At 44.5% G+C, this 27,693-nt stretch overlaps 1 protein-coding gene across 1 annotated transcript in view; it reads left to right on the top strand.

Moving 5' to 3' along the window:
- The window catches only part of LOC118944840 (receptor-type tyrosine-protein phosphatase mu), a 539,275-nt gene that overhangs the window by 393,510 nt on the left and 118,072 nt on the right, over positions 1 to 27,693 (top strand). The window contains exons 21-23 of the mRNA XM_090225625.1: positions 7,367 to 7,578; positions 17,497 to 17,584; positions 21,271 to 21,347. Of these exons, the coding sequence (XP_090081751.1) occupies positions 7,367 to 7,578; positions 17,497 to 17,584; positions 21,271 to 21,347 (377 nt within the window). The remainder of the gene's footprint in view (positions 1 to 7,366; positions 7,579 to 17,496; positions 17,585 to 21,270; positions 21,348 to 27,693) is intronic.

Consider the following 27,693-nt stretch of genomic DNA (forward strand, 5'->3'; position numbering starts at 1 on the left):
CCCACATCATCATAATACTGACTACTTCCCACATCATCATAATACTGACTACTTCCCACATCATCATAATACTGACTACTTCCCACATCATCATAATACTGACTACTTCCCACATCATCATAATACTGACTACTTCCCACATCATCATAATACTGACTACTTCCCACATCATCATAATAATACTGACTACTTCCCACATCATCATAATACTGACTACTTCCCACATCTTCATAATACTGACTACTTCCCACATCATAATAATACTGACTACTTCCCACATCATAGAACTACTGACTACTTCCCACATCATCATAATACTGACTACTTCCCACATCATAATAATACTGACTACTTCCCACATCATCATAATACTGACTACTTCCCACATCATAATAATACTGACTACTTCCCACATCATCATAATAATACTGACTACTTCCCACATCATCATAATAATACTGACTACTTCCCACATCATCATAATAATACTGACTACTTCCCACATCATAATACTGACTACTTCCCACATCATAATAATACTGACTACTTCCCACATCATAATACTGACTACTTCCCACATCATCATAATACTGACTACTTCCCACATCATCATAATAATACTGACTACTTCCCACATCATAATAATACTGACTACTTCCCACATCATAATAATACTGACTACTTCCCACATCATCATAATACTGACTACTTCCCACATCATCATAATACTGACTACTTCCCACATCATCATAATAATACTGACTACTTCCCACATCATAATAATACTGACTACTTCCCACATCGTAGAACTACTGACTACTTGCCACATCATAATAATACTGACTACTTCCCACATCATCATAATACTGACTACTTCCCACATCATCATAATACTGACTACTTCCCACATCATAATAATACTGACTACTTCCCACATCATCATAATACTGACTACTTCCCACATCATCATAATACTGACTACTTCCCACATCATCATAATACTGACTACTTCCCACATCATCATAATAATACTGACTACTTCCCACATCATAATAATACTGACTACTTCCCACATCATCATAATACTGACTACTTCCCACATCATAATAATACTGACTACTTCCCACATCATAATAATACTGACTACTTCCCACATCATCATAATACTGACTACTTCCCACATCATAATAATACTGACTACTTCCCACATCATCATAATACTGACTACTTCCCACATCATCATAATACTGACTACTTCCCACATCATAATAATACTGACTACTTCCCACATCATCATAATACTGACTACTTCCCACATCATAATAATACTGACTACTTCCCACATCATCATAATACTGACTACTTCCCACATCATCATAATACTGACTACTTCCCACATCATCATAATAATACTGACTACTTCCCACATCATAATAATACTGACTACTTCCCACATCGTAGAACTACTGACTACTTCCCACATCATAATAATACTGACTACTTCCCACATCATCATAATACTGACTACTTCCCACATCATCATAATAATACTGACTACTTCCCACATCATAATAATACTGACTACTTCCCACATCGTAGAACTACTGACTACTTGCCACATCATAATAATACTGACTACTTCCCACATCATCATAATACTGACTACTTCCCACATCATCATAATACTGACTACTTCCCACATCATAATAATACTGACTACTTCCCACATCATCATAATACTGACTACTTCCCACATCATCATAATACTGACTACTTCCCACATCATCATAATACTGACTACTTCCCACATCATCATAATAATACTGACTACTTCCCACATCATAATAATACTGACTACTTCCCACATCATCATAATACTGACTACTTCCCACATCATAATAATACTGACTACTTCCCACATCATAATAATACTGACTACTTCCCACATCATCATAATACTGACTACTTCCCACATCATAATAATACTGACTACTTCCCACATCATCATAATACTGACTACTTCCCACATCATCATAATACTGACTACTTCCCACATCATAATAATACTGACTACTTCCCACATCATCATAATACTGACTACTTCCCACATCATAATAATACTGACTACTTCCCACATCATCATAATACTGACTACTTCCCACATCATCATAATAATACTGACTACTTCCCACATCATAATAATACTGACTACTTCCCACATCGTAGAACTACTGACTACTTCCCACATCATAATAATACTGACTACTTCCCACATCATCATAATACTGACTACTTCCCACATCATCATAATACTGACTACTTCCCACATCATAATAATACTGACTACTTCCCACATCATAATAATACTGACTACTTCCCACATCATAATAATACTGACTACTTCCCACATCATAATAATACTGACTACTTCCCACATCATAATAATACTGACTACTTCCCACATCATAATAATACTGACTACTTCCCACATCATCATAATACTGACTACTTCCCACATCATCATAATACTGACTACTTCCCACATCATCATAATACTGACTACTTCCCACATCATCATAATACTGACTACTTCCCACATCATCATAATAATACTGACTACTTCCCACATCATAATAATACTGACTACTTCCCACATCGTAGAACTACTGACTACTTCCCACATCATAATAATACTGACTACTTCCCACATCATCATAATACTGACTACTTCCCACATCATCATAATACTGACTACTTCCCACATCATCATAATACTGACTACTTCCCACATCATCATAATACTGACTACTTCCCACATCATCATAATACTGACTACTTCCCACATCATCATAATACTGACTACTTCCCACATCATCATAATACTGACTACTTCCCACATCATCATAATAATACTGACTACTTCCCACATCATCATAATACTGACTACTTCCCACATCTTCATAATACTGACTACTTCCCACATCATAATAATACTGACTACTTCCCACATCATAGAACTACTGACTACTTCCCACATCATCATAATACTGACTACTTCCCACATCATAATAATACTGACTACTTCCCACATCATCATAATACTGACTACTTCCCACATCATAATAATACTGACTACTTCCCACATCATCATAATAATACTGACTACTTCCCACATCATCATAATAATACTGACTACTTCCCACATCATCATAATAATACTGACTACTTCCCACATCATAATACTGACTACTTCCCACATCATAATAATACTGACTACTTCCCACATCATAATACTGACTACTTCCCACATCATCATAATACTGACTACTTCCCACATCATCATAATAATACTGACTACTTCCCACATCATAATAATACTGACTACTTCCCACATCATAATAATACTGACTACTTCCCACATCATCATAATACTGACTACTTCCCACATCATCATAATACTGACTACTTCCCACATCATCATAATAATACTGACTACTTCCCACATCATAATAATACTGACTACTTCCCACATCGTAGAACTACTGACTACTTGCCACATCATAATAATACTGACTACTTCCCACATCATCATAATACTGACTACTTCCCACATCATCATAATACTGACTACTTCCCACATCATAATAATACTGACTACTTCCCACATCATCATAATACTGACTACTTCCCACATCATCATAATACTGACTACTTCCCACATCATCATAATACTGACTACTTCCCACATCATCATAATACTGACTACTTCCCACATCATCATAATAATACTGACTACTTCCCACATCATAATAATACTGACTACTTCCCACATCATAATAATACTGACTACTTCCCACATCATCATAATACTGACTACTTCCCACATCATAATAATACTGACTACTTCCCACATCATCATAATACTGACTACTTCCCACATCATCATAATACTGACTACTTCCCACATCATCATAATACTGACTACTTCCCACATCATCATAATACTGACTACTTCCCACATCATCATAATAATACTGACTACTTCCCACATCATCATAATAATACTGACTACTTCCCACATCATAATAATACTGACTACTTCCCACATCGTAGAACTACTGACTACTTCCCACATCATAATAATACTGACTACTTCCCACATCATAGAACTACTGACTACTTCCCACATCATCATAATACTGACTACTTCCCACATCATAATAATACTGACTACTTCCCACATCATCATAATACTGACTACTTCCCACATCATCATAATACTGACTACTTCCCACATCATCATAATACTGACTACTTCCCACATCATCATAATAATACTGACTACTTCCCACATCATCATAATACTGACTACTTCCCACATCATCATAATACTGACTACTTCCCACATCATAATAATACTGACTACTTCCCACATCATAATAATACTGACTACTTCCCACATCATCATAATACTGACTACTTCCCACATCATAATAATACTGACTACTTCCCACATCATCATAATACTGACTACTTCCCACATCATCATAATACTGACTACTTCCCACATCATCATAATAATACTGACTACTTCCCACATCATCATAATAATACTGACTACTTCCCACATCATCATAATACTGACTACTTCCCACATCATAATAATACTGACTACTTCCCACATCATAATACTGACTACTTCCCACATCATAATAATACTGACTACTTCCCACATCATAGAACTACTGACTACTTCCCACATCATAGAACTACTGACTACTTCCCACATCGTAGAACTACTGACTACTTCCCACATCATAGTAATAGATACTTCTTCCCACATCATAGTAATAGATACTTCTTCCCACATCATAGTAATTCTGATTCACAGAATCAGACCGATCATAAGCCCAGTGTTCTGAGCTTTCTCCTCCTCACCAGATTCACTCATCCTACGACCCCGTTCCAATAGCCAACCTAGCATATCACTTAGAATGCATCCTCTCTTCCCCTCGAAGCATTATCAGTGTTTCCTCTATATGCATTTAGCTGTGGCGCACCTGCCCCGAATCAAACCAGATATAAAGAGATAATGGAGCGATACATTTATACACAAGAATCATCTTTTGAGATCTATCAATCATCGAAATAAGAAACTAGACAGTCAGAGATAATCTGTAATTCCCCAAATGTCATGGCATGGGTGGGGGCCCACATTGATTTTATTGTATTGTTATTAAGTGTCACTCAGATGGCATTAGAACGAGGCATAATAGCCATGTCAAAATCTGTAGAATAGCAGGAAATTAGCTTTAAAACAGCAACATTTTGTGTGGATATTGGAACTGAGCCGTTGTGTCACTACCAGAGTTTCTATTTTAAGCCATTATCTCTCTCTTATCACATGACTGCATTGTGGCTAGGGCCAGGAGTTTTTCCTTCTCTATGTTTAAAGTACAGTGCCTTGCGAAAGTATTCGGCCCCCTTGAACTTTGCGACCTTTTGCCACATTTCAGGCTTCAAACATAAAGATATAAAACTGTATTTTTTTGTGAAGAATCAACAACAAGTGGGACACAATCATGAAGTGGAACGACATTTATTGGATATTTCAAACCTTTTTAACAAATCAAAAACGCGTGCAAAATTATTCAGCCCCTTTACTTTCAGTGCAGCAAACTCTCTCCAGAAGTTCAGTGAGGATCTCTGAATGATCCAATGTTGACCTAAATGACTAAAGATGATAAATACAATCCACCTGTGTGTAATCAAGTCTCCGTATAAATGCACCTACACTGTGATAGTCTCAGAGGTCCGTCAAAAGCGCAGAGAGCATCATGAAGAACAAGGAACACACCAAGCAGGTCCGAGATACTGTTGTGAAGAAGTTTAAAGCCGGATTTGGATACAAAAATATTTCCCAAGCTTTAAACATCCCAAGGAGCACTGTGCAAGCGATAATATTGAAATGGAAGGAGTATCAGACCACTGCAAATCTACCAAGACCTGGCCGTCCCTCTAAACTTTCAGCTCATACAAGGAGAAGACTGATCAGAGATGCAGCCAAGAGGCCCATGATCACTCTGGATGAACTGCAGAGATCTACAGCTGAGGTGGGAGACTCTGTCCATAGGACAACAATCAGTCGTATATTGCACAAATCTGGCCTTTTATGGAAGAGTGGCAAGAAGAAAGCCATTTCTTAAAGATATCCATAAAAAGTGTTGTTTAAAGTTTGCCACAAGCCACCTGGGAGACACACCAAACATGTGGAAGAAGGTGCTCTGGTCAGATGAAACCCAAATTGAACTTTTTGGCAACAATGCAAAACGTTATGTTTGGCGTAAAAGCAACACAGCTGAACACACCATCCCCACTGTCAAACATGGTGGTGGCAGCATCATGGTTTGGGCCTGCTTTTCTTCAGCAGGGACAGGGAAGATGGTTAAAATTGATGGGAAGATGGATGGAGCCAAATACAGGACCATTCTGGAAGAAAACCTGATGGAGTCTGCAAAATACCTGAGACTGGGATGGAGATTTGTCTTCCAACAAGACAATGATCCAAAACATAAAGCAAAATCTACAATGGAATGGTTAAAAAATAAACATATCCAGGTGTTAGAATGGCCAAATCAAAGTCCAGACCTGAATCCAATCGAGAATCTGTGGAAAGAACTGAAAACTGCTGTTCACAAATGCTCTCCATCCAACCTCACTGAGCTCGAGCTGTTCTGCAAGGAGGAATGGGAAAAAATGTCAGTCTCTCGATATGCAAAACTGATAGAGACATACCCCAAGCGACTTACAGCTGTAATCGCAGCAAAAGGTGGCGCTACAAAGTATTAACTTAAGGGGGCTGAATAATTTTGCACGCCCAATTTTTCAGTTTTTGATTTGTTAAAAAAGTTTGAAATATCCAATAAATGTCGTTCCACTTCATGATTGTGTCCCACTTGTTGTTGATTCTTCACAAAAAATACAGTTTTATATCTATGTTTGAAGCCTGAAATGTGGCAAAAGGTCGCAAAGTTCAAGGGGGCCGAATACTTTCGCAAGGCACTGTAGATGTGTAGATTTTTCCATGCCTGGTATTTTACCAAGAGTTGCCTCAGAGTTCACCATCCTGACCTGTTGTTCCTCTTCCTTCCTGTTTCCTCTCTCTCTGTGTGTGTGTGTGTGTGTGTGTGTGTATATCTGTGTGTATATCTGTGTGTGTGTGTGTATATCTGTGTGTGTGTGTGTGTATATCTGTGTGTGTGTGTTTGTATCTGTGTGTGTGTGTATATCTGTGTGTTTGTATCTGTGTGTGTGTGTGTGTGTGCCTGCCTGCCTGCCTGCCTGCGTCTTCTCTGTATCTGTCCAGACGACAGCCAGACGCTGGGTGGTGGTGGTAGCTGCAGTGACACCAGTAGTCTGGTCCAGTCTCACGGCCACTCCCTGAGAAAGAGGGAGGGGACAGTAGACGCTCCCTACCAGACGGGCCAGCTCCACCCTGCTATCAGAGTAGCCGACCTGCTGCAGCACATCACGCAGATGAAGTGTGCGGAAGGATACGGCTTCAAGGAGGAGTACGAGGTGGGACCAACTTTCACCTTTTGACCTTTCACCTCCCGCTCATTGAGACACTCCCCCCCCACCCCCTCTTCTCACTGTGCCTTGGGTTCCAACTCTTTAAAACTGGATCCATCCTTTCTCCCTTCATTATAGTAGTTAGTGATGTGACTTGATTGAACAGGGGAAAGTTACTGAATGTGTGGGGGACACAACTTCACCTTTCACCTTTCACCTTTCACCTTGAGCTCACTGTGTCGGTTCCATTTTCTTCTACCTTGTCCGCTGCTCTCACTCCTACAATTCAGATTCCGTAAATTAATTTCAATTCCGATTTAAAGAAATGGAGACTACGTCATTGTAAATAGATGGCACTTTTTAATTCTTGCATTATATTGAGTTTTAATTCGTCCCCTAGGATACGTCTCAAATGGCACACTATTCCCTGTATAGTGCACTACGTTTAACCAGATCACCCTATTGGCCCTGGTCTATAGTCGTTTCACTATATAGGGAATAGGACTCTGGTCTAAAGAAGTGCACTAAATAGGGAATAGGGCTCTGGTCTATAGTAGTGCACTATATAGGGAATAGGGCTCTGGTCTATAGTAGTGCACTATATAGGGAATAGGGCTCTGGTCTATAGTAGTGCACTATATAGGGAATAGGGCTCTGGACACAGAGACAGACTGCCACTGTGTCTCTCTGACACTCTGCCTCTGTCTCTCTGACACTCTGCCTCTGTCTCTCTGACACTGCCTCTTTCTCTCTGACACCCTGACTCTTTCTCTCTGACACCCTGACTCTTTCTCTCTGACACCCTGACTCTTTCTCTCTGACACCCTGACTCTTTCTCTCTGACACTCTGCCTCTTTTTCTCTGACACTCTGCCTCTTTCTCTCTTACACCCTGCCTCTGTCTCTCTGACACCCTGCCTCTGTCTCTCTGACACCCTGCCTCTTTCTCTCTGACACCCTGCCTCTTTCTCTCTGACACCCAAACGAGTCGAGTCGAGGCAAGCGGAGCCTCATTCTCATTTCCCCTCGTTACGCTAGCTGGGCCCGGCAGGGATCCAACCTGCCTCACAGAGTATTAAGACACAGGGAGTCAACCTGCCTCACAGACTATCCCCTTAAAACACAGGGAGTCAACCTGCCTCACAGACTATCCCCTTAAAACACAGGGATCCAACCTGCCTCACAGACTATCCCCTTAAAACACAGGGATCCAACCTGCCTCACAGACTATCCCCTTAAAACACAGGGATTCACAGGCATCACATGTTGGTGGGATTATGGTCTTGCTGGCTGGTTCTGGCATCACATGTTGGTGGGATTATAGTCTTGCTGGCTGGTTCTGGCATCACATGTTGGTGGGATTATAGTCTTGCTGGCTGGTTCTGGCATCACATGTTGGTGGGATTATAGTCTTGCTGGCTGGTTCTGGCCAGCATGTTGGTGGGATTATAGTCTTGCTGGCTGGTTCTTGCCAGCATGATGGTGGGATGAAAAGGCTACGTTAGGTCATGTTGTAGCCTTGAGAAATGCGACAATGGAATGTTTTCCTTCTTCATCTCAAGACATTGAGATGTGCAGTCGATCAAAATAACATCTAGAAAGCTTCCTAAAGTGTGTATAATGGTAAATATCAATTGGTTCAACTTTGCAAACTCTATTGTAGCTGACGTAGCCAGACCTCGGCCGGGTCGCAGGTGTAATTGAGAACTTGTTCTCAACTGGCCTACCTGGTTTAAATAAAGGTGATCTGGTCTACCTGGTTAAATAAAGGTGATCTGGTCTACCTGGTTAAATAAAGGTGAACTGGTCTACCTGGTTAAATAAAGGTGATCTGGTCTACCTGGTTAAATAAAGGTGATCTGGTCTACCTGGTTAAATAAAGGTGATCTGGTCTACCTGGTTAAATAAAGGTGATCTGGCCTACCTGGTTAAATAAAGGTGATCTGGCCTACCTGGTTAAATAAAGGTGATCTGGTCTACCTGGTTAAATAAAGGTGATCTGGCCTACCTGGTTAAATAAAGGTGATCTGGCCTACCTGGTTAAATAAAGGTGATCTGGCCTACCTGGTTAAATAAAGGTGATCTGGCCTACCTGGTTAAATAAAGGTGATATGGTCTACCTGGTTAAATAAAGGTGAAATAAACATAATAAATAAATAAATATAACCTGATATAACCTGAAACTAAATCAAACCCTAGCTTTATTATGATACTGTACATCAGTTTGGACTGGTTTCCCAGACACTGGTTAAGCCTATTCCAGGGGGAAAAATATCCCTCGAATGGAGAATAATTTAGTCCAAGATAAGTCTAATCTAAGTCTGAGAAACCAGCCCTATATGTCATCTGTTGTGTTGCATGTTGACACTAGTCGGTGAATGCTGCTTCCCTGGGAAGTAACTATGTCACTATGTATGCTTTTTATCAAGTGCTATTTGATATGAGCCGTGACAGAGTAAGTATTGCATGGCCCGTGTTGTTCAGCATTGTGTATCGGTCTGTCAGCACTCTTTAGTACAATAGGTTCTCTGTTGTAGTTTCCCAAGGGTTCTAAGGTACATTCTTAAGGAGAACCCGGAAGAACTCAACAGAACCGTCTTACTAAGGAGCCTGTTCTCAGCACTGTGACCAGTTTAACTGACCAGTCTAACTGACCAGTCTAACTGACCAGTCTAACTGACCAGTCTAACTGACCAGTCTATCCAGGGGACTTCACTAAATTATTAATTCATACCAGGGGAACTCACTAAATTATTCCAATTCTCTCTTCTGTTCTCGCTCTCCTCTTTCTTCCTTCTCTGTACTGTCTGTGTATCCCCAGTAACCATGCTGCTATTATGTTGTCACTGTACTGTCTGTGTATCCCCAGTAACCATGCTGCTATTATGTTGTCACTGTACTGTCTGTGTATCCCCAGTAACCATGCTGCTGTTCTGTTGTCACTGTACTGTCTGTGTATCCCCAGTAACCATGCTGCTGTTCTGTTGTCACTGTACTGTCTGCGTATCCCCAGTAACCATGCTGCTGTTCTGTTGTCACTGTACTGTCTGTGTATCCCCAGTAACCATGCTGCTGTTCTGTTGTCACTGTACTGTCTGTGTATCCCCAGTAACCATGCTGCTGTTCTGTTTTCCCTGTACTGTCTGTGTATCCCCAGTAACCATGCTGCTGTTCTGTTTTCACTTTCCCTGTACTGTCTGTGTATCCCCAGTAACCATGCTGCTGTTCTGTTGTCCCTGTACTGTCTGTGTATCCCCAGTAACCATGCTGCTGTTCTGTTGTCCCTGTACTGTCTGTGTATCCCCAGTAACCATGCTGCTATTTTGTTGTCCCTGTACTGTCTGTTTATCCCCAGTAACCATGCTGCTGTTCTGTTGTCCCTGTACTGTACTGTCTGTGTATCCCCAGTAACCATGCCGCTGTTCTGTTGTCACTGTACTGTCTGTGTATCCCCAGTAACCATGCTGCTGTTCTGTTGTCCCTGTACTGTCTGTGTATCCCCAGTAACCATGCTGCTGTTCTGTTGTCCCTGTACTGTCTGTGTATCCCCAGTAACCATGCTGCTGTTCTGTTGTCCCTGTACTGTCTCTGTATCCCCAGTAACCATGCTGCTGTTCTGTTGTCCCTGTCACTGTCTGTGTATCCCCAGTAACCATGCTGCTGTTCTGTTGTCCCTGTACTGTCTGTGTATCCCCAGTAACCATGCTGCTGTTCTGTTGTCCCTGTACTGTCTGTGTATCCCCCGTAACCTCCACATCATTACTGTGTGTTTAAGGTGGTTGTATTCACACACACTTGCATCCCAAATGGAACCATATTCCCTTTATAGTGCACTTCTTTTGTCCAGGGCCCATAGGGTTCACTATATAGGCAATAGTGTTTCATTTGGGACGCATCTCCCACTGCTATGATTACTCACACAGACAGACGAGGACTACGCTGGGATAGGGGGATATTGTAAATAGTCTTGCAATTAAAGCATTTAATAGGACTGCAGTGGTACATTATCTCAGAGACCGATGAAGAGGAGAGAGAGACAACTGCAATAGCAGCAGAAACACTAACTTTATTTATTTTTAATGTTTGAGTTTCTTGTTCGTTCTACTATTGGTGCTGTTTCTGAGTACTCTGTCTGCCCTCCACAGACTCTCTACATCTCCTCTTGCTCTATCAATATTGACTACCCTGTCCTTGTCATACTGGGTATTGTCAAATATATATAAAAAAAAGGGGATTGAAGAAAGACTGTCAGAGAGACAGAGGGAGGGAGAGAAATAGAGAGGAGAGGAGAGAGAGAGAAATAGAGAGGAGAGGGAGAGAAATAGAGAGGCGAGAAAAATAGAGAGGAGAGAGAGAAATAGAGAGGAGAGAGAAATAGAGAGGAGAGAGAGAAATGGAGAGGAGAGAGAGAAATGGAGAGGAGAGAGAGAAATGGAGAGGAGAGAGAGAAATGGAGAGGAGAGAGAGAAATGGAGAGGAGAGAGAAATGGAGAGGAGAGAGAAATGGAGAGGAGAGAGAGAAATGGAGAGGAGAGAGAGAAATGGAGAGGAGAGAGAGAAATGGAGAGGAGAGAGAGAAATGGAGAAGAGAGAAATAAGGGAGAGAAATAGAGAAATAGAGAGGAGAGAGAAATAGAGGAGAAATGGAGAAGAGAGAAATGGAGAGGAGAGAGAGAAATAGAGAGGAGAGAGAGAAATAGAGAGGAGAGAGAGAAATAGAGAGGAGAGAGAGAAATAGAGAGGAGAGAGAGAGAAATAGAGAGGAGGGAGAGAAATAGAGAGGAGGGATAGAAATAGAGGGAGGCAGAGAAATAGAGAGGGAGGCAGAGAAATAGAGAGGAGAGAGAGAGAAATAGAGAGGAGGGAGAGAAATAGAGAGGAGACATAGTGAGAGGGGGAGAAGGTTAGGACAGAGACAGAAAGAGAGACAAGGAGAGAGGGGGAGGGAGAGGGGAGAAGGTTAGGACAGAGACAGAAAGAGAGACAGGGAGAGAGGGGGAGGGAGAGGGGGAGAAGGTTAGGACAGAGAGACAGAGACAGACAGAGAGGGAGGGAGAGAGGGGGTGCGAGAAGGGGAGAGAGTGCGAGTTCATTTCGTTGGTCCATTATAACTAACTATTATGAAGTTCGCCATGTAACAAAGACAAGCAGTTGTCTTGGCCATGATTTGTCTTGTTAGAGCACTTTATATATTATTATATCGTGTTATATTGACATTAAACCCTGTAGACTTCAGAGTGAAAATGTCTGTGTCCAGAATAGCAGCCTTTTCCTTATAGGGCACTACTTGTGACCATGGCCAGAATAGCAGCCTTTTCCTTAAAGGGCACTACTTGTGACCATGGCCAGAATAGCAGCCTTTTCCTTATAGGGCACTACTTGTGACCATGGCCAGAATAGCAGCCTTTTCCTTAAAGGGCACTACTTGTGACCATGGCCAGAATAGCAGCCTTTTCCTTAAAGGGCACTACTTGTGACCATGGCCAGAATAGCAGCCTTTTCCTTAAAGGGCACTACTTGTGACCATGGCCAGAATAGCAGCCTTTTCCTTAAAGGACACTACTTGTGACCATAGCCAGAATAGCAGCCTTTTCCTTATAGGGCACTACTTGTGACCATGGCCAGAATAGCAGCCTTTTCCTTAAAGGGCACTACTTGTGACCATGGCCAGAATAGCAGCCTTTTCCTTAAAGGGCACTACTTGTGACCATGGCCAGAATAGCAGCCTTTTCCTTAAAGGGCACTACTTGTGACCATGGCCAGAATAGCAGCCTTTTCCTTAAAGGGCACTACTTGTGACCATGGCCAGAATAGCAGCCTTTTCCTTATAGGGCACTACTTGTGACCATGGCCAGAATAGCAGCCTTTTCCTTAAAGGGCACTACTTGTGACCATGGCCAAAATAAGTGCAATGCATTGACAATAGGATGTCCTTTTGTCTGTGAACTGATTTGTTTGGTTTAGGTGGCTTCATACGGCTATGAAACACTGTATCCTTCAGAAGGACAGTGACAGACAGTGAGGATGACATTGGGCTGCTTTCGTCACGTTCTCTCTCCTCTCCTGTCCCAAGATGCACTGCTGTGAGGAAATCTCCCTCCTAATCCATTTAGAAGACACATATCCATCTCAGCTTGTCTGACCCCATGAAGACAGGGACAGATTTCTGTCTGACCCCATGAAGACAGGGACAGATTTCTGTCTGACCCCATGAAAACAGGGACAGATTTATGTCTGACCCCATGAAGACAGGGACAGATTTCTGTCTGACCCCATGAAGACAGGGACAGATTTCTGTCTGACCCCATGAAAACAGGGACAGATTTCTGTCTGACCCCATGAAAACAGGGACAGATTTCTGTCTGACCCATGAAGACAGGGACAGATTTCTGTCTGACCCCATGAAGACAGGGACAGATTTCTGTCTGACCCCATGAAGACAGGGACAGATTTTCCTGGTCAACAGAAACAATATCCCCTATATTCTGCACTAGGGCCCTATAGGTCCCTGGTCAACAGGAACCATATCCCCTATATTCTGCACTAGGGCCCTATAGGTCCCTGGTCAACAGGAACCATATCCCCTATATTCTGCACTAGGGCCCTATAGGTCCCTGGTCAACAGGAACCATATCCCCTATATTCTGCACTAGGGCCCTATAGGTCCCTGGTCAACAGGAACCATATCCCCTATATTCTGCACTAGGGCCCTATAGGTCCCTGGTCAACAGGAACCATATCCCCTATATTCTGCACTAGGGCCCTATAGGTCCCTGGTCAACAGGAACCATATCCCCTATATTCTGCACTAGGGCCCTATAGGTCCCTGGTCAACAGGAACCATATCCCCTATATTCTGCACTAGGGCCCTATAGGTCCCTGGTCAACAGGAACCATATCCCCTATATTCTGCACTAGGGCCCTATAGGTCCCTGGTCAACAGGAACCATATCCCCTATATTCTGCACTAGGGCCCTATAGGTCCCTGGTCAACAGGAACCATATCCCCTATATTCTGCACTAGGGCCCTATAGGTCCCTGGTCAACAGGAACCATATCCCCTATATTCTGCACTAGGGCCCTATAGGTCCCTGGTCAACAGGAACCATATCCCCTATATTCTGCACTAGGGCCCTATAGGTCCCTGGTCAAAGTGCATTATATATTATGAACATGTAGCCGTCTGGGTTACAGAGAGTAGAACAACGGCTAAACGGCTAATTATCAGGACTTTAATGTGTCGAAGTCTCCTGCCTGCCATTCTGGCGCTTGGCTCACTGTGCTGCCTGTCTCTCTTAAAGGAAAGGTTTCCATCTCACTGTGCTGCCTGTCTCTCTTAAAGGAAAGGTTTCCATCTCACTGTGCTGCCTGTCTCTCTTAAAGGAAAGGTTTCCATCTCACTGTGCTGCCTGTCTCTCTTAAAGGAAAGGTTTCCATCTCACTGTGCTGCCTGTCTCTCTTAAAGGGAAGGCTTCCATCTCACTGTGCTGCCTGTCTCTCTTAAAGGAAAGGTTTCCATCTCACTGTTCTGTCTCTCTTAAAGGGAAAGGCTTCCATCTTGTAGACAAATGCACCTGTCAGTCGGCCCGTGTGTAGATAGATGGAGGCGTCTGAGAAGCAGCAACATCGATGATTGATCAAGACTCTCAAGCCCGGTTTTATTCTCCAGCTAACAAAGTGTCTCTGGGTTCAAAATACATCAAGGGAAATAGAGGGAAAGCTTTCTGCTCAAAGAAGCCAGGATATTAATTATTCATTGTGAGCATTATTCTGAATTGCCCTTCCAGAGTTCCTTTAACGTGGCTGGGTTCAGGGTTCAGGGTTCAGGGTTCCTGGAGTCTATATTGAACTACTGTTACGTGGCTGGGTTCAGGGGTCAGGGTTCAGGGTTATAGGAGTCTATATTGAACTACTGTTACGTGGCTGGGTTCAGGGGTCAGGGTTCAGGGTTATAGGAGTCTATATTGAACTACTGTTACGTGGCTGGGTTCAGGGGTCAGGGTTCAGGGTTATAGGAGTCTATATTGAACTACTGTTACGTGGCTGGGGTCAGGGTTCAGGATTATAGGAGTCTATATTGAACTACTGTTACGTGGCTGGGTTCAGGGGTCAGGGTTCAGGGTTATAGGAGTCTATATTGAACTACTGTTACGTGGCTGGGTTCAGGGGTCAGGGTTCAGGGTTATAGGAGTCTATATTGAACTACTGTTACGTGGCTGGGTTCAGGGTTCAGGATTATAGGAGTCTATATTGAACTGCTGTTACATGGCTGGGTTCAGGGGTCAGGGTTATAGGAGTCTATATTGAACTGCTGTTGCGTGGCTGGGTTCAGGGGTCAGGGTTCAGGGTTATAGGAGTCTATATTGAACTGCTGTTACGTGGCTGAGTTCAGTGTTCAGGGGTCAGGGTTCAGTGTTCCTGGAGTCTATATTGAACTGCTGTTACATGGCTGGGTTCAGGGTTGAAATGGAAATGTATTGGGTTGTAATTTTTTGGATAAGCTGAGTTGATTGCTAAAATAAATTAACAATAACATGGGTTTGTTTACAGAGTTCTACTGCCTTGGAGCCAACACACACACACACACAATGACAAAGACAAAGACAAACACACACACACACACAATGACAAAGACAAACACGCACACACACACACACCAAACCCTTGTGAACTGCAGTTTGCAGTGAGGCTGGTGTGTTTTCATAATTTGTCTTAATTGTGCCTGGTATAGGATCAGTTTGGAGAACTCCCCACAGAGAGAGAGAGAGATATTCATATTTCATGAGCCAGTCATCTGAGTGCTGTGGATCTGAAGATGAGGCTTTATTCTCCCTGAACTGAATGACTGAGTCCTTCAGACAGACAGGGTGAGGGGCAGACAGACGGACAGACGGATGGATACATGGAGAGAGAGGGAGGTGGGCAGACAGACTGACTGACAGAAAACGGACAGACAGACGGGCAGACAGGCTGAGGGGTAGACAGACAGGCTGAGGGGTAGACAGACAGGCTGAGGGGTAGACAGACAGGCTGAGGGGTAGACAGACAGGCTGAGGGGTAGACAGACAGGCTGAGGGGTAGACAGACAGGCTGAGGGGTAGACAGACAGGCTGAGGGGTAGACAGACAGGCTGAGGGGTAGACAGACAGGCTGAGGGGTAGACAGACAGGCTGAGGGGTAGACAGACAGGCTGAGGGGTAGACAGACAGACATGGGCTCTTTTTTTGTCTGCTGTGGTAGTGTGACGCTGGGGGAGCTATTTGAGCGTGACACACGCTCTGTGACATCCTAATGGGCTCTCTGTTTGACATGAATCCCCAGGAACCTTTCTCTTCCCGTTGCCTTCTCATGTCTAATAATGATGTGGATACAACCCCCTCTCAGAATTACGGAACCTCTCTCTCGCTCTCTCTCGCTCCCCACCTCTCTCTTTCTCTCTCTCTCTTCACTCTCCCTATCTCCTATCTTTCTCTCTCTTTTCAGTCTCTCTCTCTCTCTTTTCAGTCTCTCTCTCTCTCTCTCTTTTCAGTCTCTCTCTTTCTCTTTTCAGTCTCTCTCTCTCTTTTCAGTCTCTCTCTCGCTCTCTCTTTTCAGTCTCTCTCTCTCTCTTTTCAGTCTCTCTCCCTCTCTCTCTCTTCAGTCTCTCTCCCTCTCTCTCTCTCTCTTTTCAGTCTCTCTCTCTCTCTCTCTCTCTCTCTCTCTCTCTCTCCTTCTCTGTCTCCTTCTCTGTCTCCTTCCTGTCTTGCTCTTTACCTCCTTTCTGTCGTTCCAATATGTCAATTTTTAGGAGCTGACAGAGAATATTTTGTTCTTTAACTTGGTATTATCATTTAAAGGCTTGACACTTGACATCACATCTCATGTCCTCTTCCCTCTGTTCTTTTCCTCCCTCTCTTTGTCTCCCTCTTTTCCTCCCTCTCTTCAGAGCTTCTTTGAGGGGCAGTCAGCGCCATGGGACTCCGCGAAGAAAGATGAGAACCGGATGAAGAACCGATATGGGAACATTATTGCGTGTGTGTATAAAGCATTATCTGATATTATAGACTGGTCTCTCTCTCTCCTCTCTGATCAATAATCTATATTATAGACTGGTCTCTCTCTCTCCTCTCTGATCAATAATCTATATTATAGACTGGTCTCGTCTCTCTATCTCCTCTCTGATCAATATGAATCTATATTATAGACTTGTCTCGTCTCTCTATCTCCTCTCTGATCAATATGAATCTATATTATATTAGGGTGTCCAATCAAAAATGCATCTTTTGACCAACGGGTAAAATAAAAAGTTAATTGTGTAGATCTAAGAAAACCAATGGTCCAAACGTCTCTGTGATAATCTATTATTGGAGGCCAGAGAATAAAACATCTGACACCGTTGAACATCTTTCTTCTAGAGTCCACAGGACATAAATCAATATAGAGGTTAGATTTAGAGACACGACCATGTAGTATTTTAGTATATATATATATACTGCTCAAAAAAATAAAGGGAACACTTAAACAACACAATGTAACTCCAAGTCAATCACACTTCTGTGAAATCAAACTGTCAACTTAGGAAGCAACACCGATTGACAATAAATGTCACATGCTGTTGTGCAAATGGGATAGACAACAGGTGGAAATGATAGGCAATTAGCAAGACACCCCTAATAAAGGAGTGGTTCTGCAGGGGGTGACCAAAGACCACTTCTCAGTTCCTATGTTTCCTGGCTGATGTTTTGGTCACTTTTGAATGCTGGCGGTGCTTTTCACTCTAGTGGTAGCATGAGACGGAGTCTACAACCCACACAAGTGGCTCAGGTAGTGCAGCTCATCCAGGATGGCACATCAATGCGAGCTGTGGCAAGAAGGTTTGCTGTGTCTGTCAGCGTAGTGTCCAGAGCATGGAGGCGCTACCAGGAGACAGGCCAGTACATCAGGAGACGTGGAGGAGGCCGTAGGAGGGCAAGGAGGAGCACTGCCAGAGCCCTGCAAAATGACCTCCAGCAGGCCACAAATGTGCATGTGTCTGCTCAAACGGTCAGAAACAGACTCCATGACGGTGGTATGAGGGCCTGACGTCCACAGGTGGGGGTTGTGCTTACAGCCCAACACCGTGCAGGACGTTTGGCATTTGCCAGAGAACACCAAGATTGGCAAATTCGCCACTGGCGCCCTGTGCTCTTCACAGATGAATGCAGGTTCACACTGAGCACATGTGACAGACGTGAAAGAGTCTGGAGACGCCGTGGAGAACGTTCTGCTGCCTGCAACATCCTCCAGCACGACCGGTTTGGCGGTGGGTCAGTCATGGTGTGGGGTGGCATTTCTTTGGGGGGGGTGCACAGCCCTCCATGTGCTCGCCAGAGGTAGCCTGACTGCCATTAGGTACCGAGATGAGATCCTCAGACCCCTTGTGAGACCATATGCTGGTGTGGTTGGCCCTGGGTTCCTCCTAATGCAAGACAATGCTAGACCTCATGTGGCTGGAGTGTGTCAGCAGTTCCTGCAAGAGGAAGGCATTGATGCTATGGACTGGCCCGCCCGTTCCCCAGACCTGAATCCAATTGAGCACATCTGGGACATCATGTCTCGCTCCATCCACTGATGCCACGTTGCACCACAGACTGTCCAGGAGTTGGCGGATGCTTTAGTCCAGGTCTGGGAGGAGATCCCTCAGGAGACCATCCGCCACCTCATCAGGAGCATGCCCAGGCGTTGTAGGGAGGTCATACAGGCACGTGGAGACCACACACACTACTGAGCCTCATTTTGACTTGTTTTAAGGACATTACATCAAAGTTGGATCAGCCTGTAGTGTGGTTTTCCACTTTAATTTTGAGTGTGACTCCAAATCCAGACCCTCCATGGGTTGATAAGTTTGATTTCCATTGATAATTTTTGTGTGATTTTGTTGTCAGCACATTCAACTATGTAAAGTAAAAAGTATTTAATATTAATATTTCATTCATTCAGATCTAGGATGTGTTATTTTAGTGTTCCCTTTATTTTTTTAGCAGTGTGTATATATATATATATACAGTGCCTTGCGAAAGTATTCGGCCCCCTTGAACTTTGCGACCTTTTGCCACATTTCAGGCTTCAAACATAAAGATATAAAACTGTATTTTTTTGTGAAGAATCAACAACAAGTGGGACACAATCATGAAGTGGAACGACATTTATTGGATATTTCAAACTTTTTTAACAAATCAAAAACTGAAAAATTGGGCGTGCAAAATTATTCAGCCCCCTTAAGTGAATACTTTGTAGCGCCACCTTTTGCTGCGATTACAGCTGTAAGTCGCTTGGGGTATGTCTCTATCAGTTTTGCACATCGAGAGACTGAATTTTTTTCCCATTCCTCCTTGTATACACACAGTGGGGAGAACAAATATTTGATACACTGCTGATTTTCCTTTTTTTATCATAGGTACACCTCCACTGTGAGAGACGGAATCTAAAACAAAAATCCAGAAAATCACATTGTATGATTTTCTTAAGTAATGAATTTGCATACGATAAAAATGACAGACCTCTACATGCTTTGTAAATAGGAAAACTTGCAAAATCGGCAGTGTATCAAATACTTGTTCTCCCCACTGTATATACTATATATATATATTTATATATATACTATTCATATTATTGGGAAATTCTAGTTCTTTCCAGAAGATTTCTAACCAAAAACAAGCATCTGACTGAAATATCAACTTTACTGTGAACTTGATATTTTCTAAAAAGCCTTTCACATGTTATTCAGCTCGTGTTAATTCAAGGTTTTGGTCAACAGAGCTCTTCTGTAGGGAGGAGTGGCCCAAAATCCCTGACCATTCAGAACCTGAAGACTCATATTTATCCATGGGGTAAAATGTATTTTATAATATAAGGAAGTTAAATTTCATCAGCACCCCACCCTGGACAGAGTTATTACTTGATTCTTTCTCATTGGGATTGTCTGGTCTAAGACCTTGGCTCTGCTGACGATATGATATGATATGGGGCGTATAATCCGTGTCTAACAGTCTTGAAGACTGCTTTTTATTTTTGATAAAGTGGTGTATGCCGAGTATTTATGTTTGAGCTTCATGCCTTCATTGGTGACCTCCTCAGTAAGCATACTGTTACACCACAATGTCAGTTTGCATATGTTTCTCCCTCTCCTTCTCCTTCCCCCACTCCTTTCTCGTCCAACATTTCTCCCTCTTCTCCTCCTCCCACACCTTTCACATCCTACATTTCTCCCTCTTCTTCTCCACCTCCCACTCCTTTCTCGTCCTACATTTCTCCCACTCCTTCCTCTTCCGATCTCTCTCCCTCTCCATCTCCTCCTCTCTCCCTCTCCTTTCTCTTCCTACCTCTCAATTCAATTCAAGGGGCTTTATTGGCATGGGAAACATGTGTTAACATTGCCAAAGCAAGTGAGGTAGATAATATACAAAAGTGAAATAAACAACTAAAATGAACTCTCTTCCTCCTCCATATTATTTCTCTTCCTACCTCTCCCTATCCTCCTCCCTCTCCTCCCTATCTTTTCTCTTCCTACCCCTCTCTCCTCCCTCTCCTTTCTCTTCCTACCTCTCTCTCTTCATCCTCCCTCTCCTTTCTCTTCCTACCTTTCTCTCTCCTCCTCCCTCTTCTTCATCTCTCTCTGTATCCCATCCTCCTTGATTAACGTGATTCATTCTGAACAGGTTCCTCTCCTCCTCTCTTCCAGATGATCACTCCCGAGTCAGACTTCAGCCCCTGGAGGGAGAGCAGAACTCTGATTACATTAATGCAAATTACGTTGATGTAAGTACACACACCAGCCAGCCCACACACGCGCGCACACACACACACACACACACACACACACACACACACACACACACACACACACACAACTAGCTACATGGACGCAAAGGTCATTGCGCTCATTCGCTGCCTTGGTCCCTCTCGAAGGGAGAAGGTGGCTGGCACGGGAGTCGTGAGGGGCCACACACAGAGACAAACAGACACACACACACAAACACACAGAGACACAGACAGAACCACACACAGACACAGACACACAGACACACACACACACAGACACAGACAGACATTGGCCCTTATTTTAAACTTGTATGTCTTCCTTATTTGAATAAGAGATGGAGTGAATAAGAGATGGAGTGAATAAGAGATGGCCTGGACTGAGTAGAGGGAAGGCTAATGGGTTGCCGGGGGAAACTGAGGTTCTGGTGCTTTATGGTACGAACGGGACTTATACATAAAGCAGTGTTAGTGATAAGGAGAGACAGCTCACGTGTAATTCAGAGACAACCATACAACTTGAGAACATCAGAATGAATCTATTGCAGTAAGTTGGAGCTACGGTAACAGTAAAACCGGTGGATTAAGACGCTGGGCTGACGGTAGCAGTGTTAGTACCTCTGTAGTGTCTGTAATGACCCCTATGATGTGTGTCCTGCTGTTGTACCTGAATCCCTAAGAGCACTTCTCCCTGCCCATCCCTCCTTCCGTCTCTCCCCTCCCTCTCTCCACCCCCCCTCCGTCTCCCCCCTCCCTCTCTCTACCCCCTCCGTCTCCCCCTCCCTCTCTCTACCCCCCTCTGTCTCTCCCCCCCTCCCTCTACCCCCCCCCCCCCTCCGTCTCCCCCTCCCTCTCTCTACCCCCCCTCTGTCTCTCCCCCCTCCCTCTACCCCCCCTCCGTCTCTCCCCTCCCTCTCTCTACCCTCCCGTCTCTCCCTTCCATCTACCCCCCCTCCCTCTCTCTACCCCCCCTCTCTCTGCCCCCCCTGTCTCTCCCCTCCTTCTCTCTACCCCCCCTGTTTCTCCCCTCCCTCTCTCTACCGCCCCTGTCTCTCCCCTCCCTCTCTCTACCCCCCCTGTCTCTCCCCTCTCTCTCTACCCCCCCTGTCTCTACCCCCCCTGTCTCTCCCCTCCCTCTCTCTACCCCCCTTGTCTCTCCCCCCTCCCTCTACCCCCCCTCCCCCTCCCCCTCCGTCTCCCTCTCTCTACCCCCCCACCCCATCTCTCCCCTCCCTCTCTACCCCCCCACCCCATCTCTCCCCTCCCTCTCTCTACCCCCCCCCCCTCCGTCTCCGTCTCCCTCTTTCTACCCCCCCCCCGTCTCCATCTCCCTCTCTCTACCCCCCACCCCATCTCTCCCCTCCCTCTCTCTACCCCCCCACCCCATCTCTCCCCTCCCTCTCTCTACCCCCCCCCTCCGTCTCCCTCTCTCTACCCCCCCATCCCATCTCCCCTCCCTCTCTCTACCCCCCCACCCCATCTCTCCCCTCCCTCTCTCTACCCCCCCCTCCGTCTCCCTCTCTCTACCCCCCCTACCCCATCTCTCCCCTCCCTCTCTCTACCCTGCCCCCCATCCGTCTCCCTCTCTCTACCCCCCCATCCCATCTCTCCCTCCCTCTCTCTACCCCCCCCCTCCGTCTCCCTCTCTCTACCCCCCCACCCCATCTCTCCCCTCCCTCTCTCTACCCCCCCACCCCATCTCTCCCCTCCCTCTCTCTACCCCCCCCTCCGTCTCCCTCTCTCTACCCCCCTACCCCATCTCTCCCCTCCCTCTCTCTACCCTGCCCCCCATCCGTCTCCCTCTCTCTACCCCCCCATCCCATCTCTCCCCTCCCTCTCTCTACCCCCCCCCTCCGTCTCCCTCTCTCTACCCCCCCACCCCATCTCTCCCCTCCCTCTCTACCCCCCCACCCCATCTCTCCCCTCCCTCTCTCTACCCCCCCCCCCTCCGTCTCCGTCTCCCTCTTTCTACCCCCCCCCCGTCTCCATCTCCCTCTCTCTACCCCCACCCCATCTCTCCCCTCCCTCTCTCTACCCCCCCACCCCATCTCTCCCCTCCCTCTCTCTACCCCCCCCTCCGTCTCCCTCTCTCTACCCCCCCATCCCATCTCTCCCCTCCCTCTCTCTACCCCCCCACCCCATCTCTCCCCTCCCTCTCTCTACCCCCCCCTCCGTCTCCCTCTCTCTACCCCCCTACCCCATCTCTCCCCTCCCTCTCTCTACCCTGCCCCCCATCCGTCTCCCTCTCTCTACCCCCCCATCCCATCTCTCCCCTCCCTCTCTCTACCCCCCCCCTCCGTCTCCCTCTCTCTACCCCCCCACCCCATCTCTCCCCTCCCTCTCTCTACCCCCCCACCCCATCTCTCCCCTCCCTCTCTCTACCCCGCCCCTCCCCTCCCTCTCTCTACCCCGCCCCTCCCCTCTCTCTACCCCGCCCCCCCCTCGTCTCTCCACCCCCCCCCCCCCCTCGTCTCTGCCCTTTAATGTGGTCATTTGTAATCTGTTGTTACGCCTTCAGACGTACATTCATAATACGTGGTGCTCACACACACACACACACACACACACACACACACACACACACACACACACACACACACACACACACACACACACACACACACACACACACACACACAACCAACATTTCCAAGCGTAAATTGATAATACAAGGTGGGCCAGCAGCGAATGTGTTAAATAATTTCCCTCTCCAAGCACCATTCAGTTTAAGGCCATCATCAGGACCCAGCAAACCAAATGTTCCCAGAACATTTGTTAGGTTGCAGAAAATGTTCCCATAAAACACACACACAAAAAAAAAACTGTCCAATTGAGCTGATACAATGTTTGAATAAAACATTCGCCTGACATTGCAAGATAGTTCCCAGAACAGCATCTGTCATCGGTTATTTAACGGTCCCCAGAATGTTTCATTAGGTTGTGGGGAACAGTCTGGTGAGAACATTGTAGGGACATTACAAAATATATGTTCCCAAAACACAAGAACTATCCAGTTGTGTGGATGATTCATACAATGTTCCCAAAACACAAGAACTGCCCAGTTGTGTGGATGATTTATACAATGTTCCCAAAACACAAGAACTATCCAGTTGTGTGGATGATTTATACAATGTTCCCAAAACATAAGAACTGCCCAGTTGTGTGGATGATTTATACAATGTTCCCAAAACACAAGAACTATCCAGTTGTGTGGATGATTTATACAATGTTCCCAAAACATAAGAACTGTCCAGTTGTGTGGATGATTTATACAATGTTCCCAAAACACAAGAACTATCCAGTTGTGTGGATGATTTATACAATGTTCCCAAAACATAAGAACTGTCCAGTTGTGTGGATGATTTATACAATGTTCCCAAAACACAAGAACTATCCAGTTGTGTGGATGATTTATACAATGTTCCCAAAACACAAGAACTGCCCAGTTGTGTGGATGATTCATACAATGTTCCCAAAACACAAGAACTGTCCAGTTGTGTAGATGATTTATACAATGTTCCCAAAACACAAGAACTGCCCAGTTGTGTGGATGATTTATACAATGTTCCCAATCTTTTACAATACTTGTTGTCCTGAAGTTGCTTCGAGAGACTGTTTGGAACTCGGTAGTGAGTGTTGCAACCGACCATTTTTTGCACGCTACACGCTTCACCACTCGGCGGTCCCGTTCTGTGAGCTTGTGTGGCCTACCACTTCACGGCAGAGCCGTTGTTGCTCCTAGACGTTTCCACTTCACAATAACAGCACTTACAGTTGACCCTTTGGCAGCTCTACCAGGGCAGAAAATTGACGAACTGACTTGTTTGAAAGGTGGCATCCTATGACGGTGCCACGTTGAAACTCACTGAGCTCTTCAGTAAGGCCATTCTACTGCCAATGTTTGTCTATTGAGATTGCATGGCCATGTGCTCAATTTTATGCACCTTATACTATCTTATCCAGAGCCACTACAGTAGTGAGTCATTTAGCAGACTCTCTGCAGTGCCCTACCAACTGAGTCACACAGGACTAGAACTTAATTGGAATCTTTGCGGGAATGTTCTCTGTTTGCTGGGGAGAGGTTGTGTGTGTGTGTGTGCGCGTGTGCGCGTGCACCATTATCAGATAAGAATATATGCATATTAAATATTAGACCCTGGTTGAAAAGGATTTTCCTTTCCCCTGCCTGTCTGCTTACGGCATCGTAGGAAAAGTACTTAGCAGCAACACACACACACACACACACACACACACACACACACACTCCGCAGTAACACACAGATGGACAGACGGATAAGGATGTTTCTCTGAAAGCTGTCCTGACTCTTCTGTTCTCTTCTGTCTAGAACTTCTCCATCAGGGTTAATATGCCTTTGATTATCACCCAGGAAGGTGTGATTAAGTCATTTTAAGGAATGACAGTACAGTAGGTTACAATGGGAGGCTCAGCCCTACCTTCTACATCAGTCTCAGCCCTGCCTTCTACATCAGTCTCAGCCCTGCCTTCTACATCAGTCTCAACCCTGCCTTCTACATCAGTCTCAACCCTGCCTTCTACATCAGTCTCAGCCCTGCCTCAGCCCTGTCTTCTACATCAATCTCAACCCTGTCTTCTCCATCAATCTCAACCCTGCCTTCTACATCAGTCTCAACCCTGCCTCAGCCCAGTCACTTGAGAATTGAGCGGAATCGAGAGACATTTGAGAATTGAGTCACTTGAGAATTGAGCGGAATCGAGAGACATTTTAGAATTGAGTCACTTGAGAATTGAGCGGAATCGAGAGTCATTTGAGAATTGAGTCACTTGAGAATTAAGCAGAATCGAGAGTCATTTTGGAAAAGAACTGCTCACAGATGCACATTTAAGTGCATGTCTCCTCAGAACATGAAATTGCTCGGGGCTAGCGTACATTTTTGTAGAATTCAAGGAGAGGGAGGTTGTTGTACCTGACTTTGAGCTAGTCATTGCACACTCACCGTCATTTTCCAACATCTATAGCTTTTTTTATTCAGTTAGGATCACCACTTTATTTTAAGAATGTGAAATGTCAGAATAATAATAGAGAGGATGATTTATTTCAGCTTTTATTTCTTTCATCACATTCCCAGTGGGTCAGAAGTTTACATACACTCTATTAGTATTTGGTAGCATTGCCTTTAAATTGTTTAACTTGAGTCAAACGTTTCGGGTAGCCTTCCACATGCTTCCCACAATAAGTTGGGTGAATTTTGGACAATTCCTCCTGACAGAACTGGTGTAACTGAGTCAGGTTTGTAGGCCTCCTTGCTCACAAAAACTTTTTCAGTTCTGCCCACAAATGTTCTATAGGTTTGAGGTCAGGGCTTTGTGATGGCCACTCCAATATGTTGACTTTGTTGTCCTTAAGCCATTTTGCCACAACTTTGGAAGTATGCTTTGGGTCATTCTCCATTTGGAAGACCCATTTGCAACCAAGCTTTAACTTCCTGACTGATGTCTTGAGATGTTGCTTCAATATATCCACATCATTTTCCTATCTCATGATGCCATCTATTTTGTGATGTGCACCAGTCCCTCCTGCAGCAAAAGCACCCCCACAACATGATGCTGCCACCCCCGTGCTTCACGGTTGGGATGGTGTTCTTCGGCTTGCAAGCCTCCCCTTTTTTCCTCCAAACATAACAATGGTCATTATGGCCAAACAGTTCTATTTTTGTTTCATCAGACCAGAGGACATTTCTCCAAAAAGTACAATGTTTGTCCCCATGTGCAGTTGCAAACTATAGTCTGGCTTTTTTATGGTGGTTTTGGAGCAGTGGCTTCTTCCTTGCTGAGCGGCCTTTCAGGTTATGTCGATATAGGACTTGTTTTACTGTGGATATAGATACTTTTGTACCTGTTTCCTCCAGCATCTTCACAAGATCCTTTGCTGTTGTTCTGGGATTGATTTGCACTGAGTTTGAAGGTAGGCCTTGAAATACATCCACAGGTACACCTTCAATTGACTCAAATGATGTCAATTAGCCTATCAGAAGCTTCTAAAGCCATGTCATATTTTTCTGGAATTTTCCAAGCTGTTTAAAGGCAGGGTCAACTTAGTGTATGTAAACTTCTGACCAACTGGAATTGTGATACAGTGAATTATAGGTGAAATAATCTGTCTGTAAACAATTGTTGGGAAAATGACTTGTGTCATGCACAAAGTAGATGTCCTAACCTACTTGCCAAAACTATAGTTTGTTAACAAGACATTTGTGGAGTGGTTGAAAAATGAGTTTTAATGACTCTAACGAACCTAAATTGTATGTAAACTTCAGACTTCAACTGTATCTCCTGAGAGAAGACAGGGACAAATACAATTTGAGG

The sequence above is a fragment of the Oncorhynchus mykiss genome, chromosome 28, assembly GCF_057628025.1.
Source record: "Oncorhynchus mykiss isolate SJ-2025 chromosome 28, ASM5762802v1, whole genome shotgun sequence".
Taxonomy (NCBI): domain Eukaryota; kingdom Metazoa; phylum Chordata; class Actinopteri; order Salmoniformes; family Salmonidae; genus Oncorhynchus; species Oncorhynchus mykiss.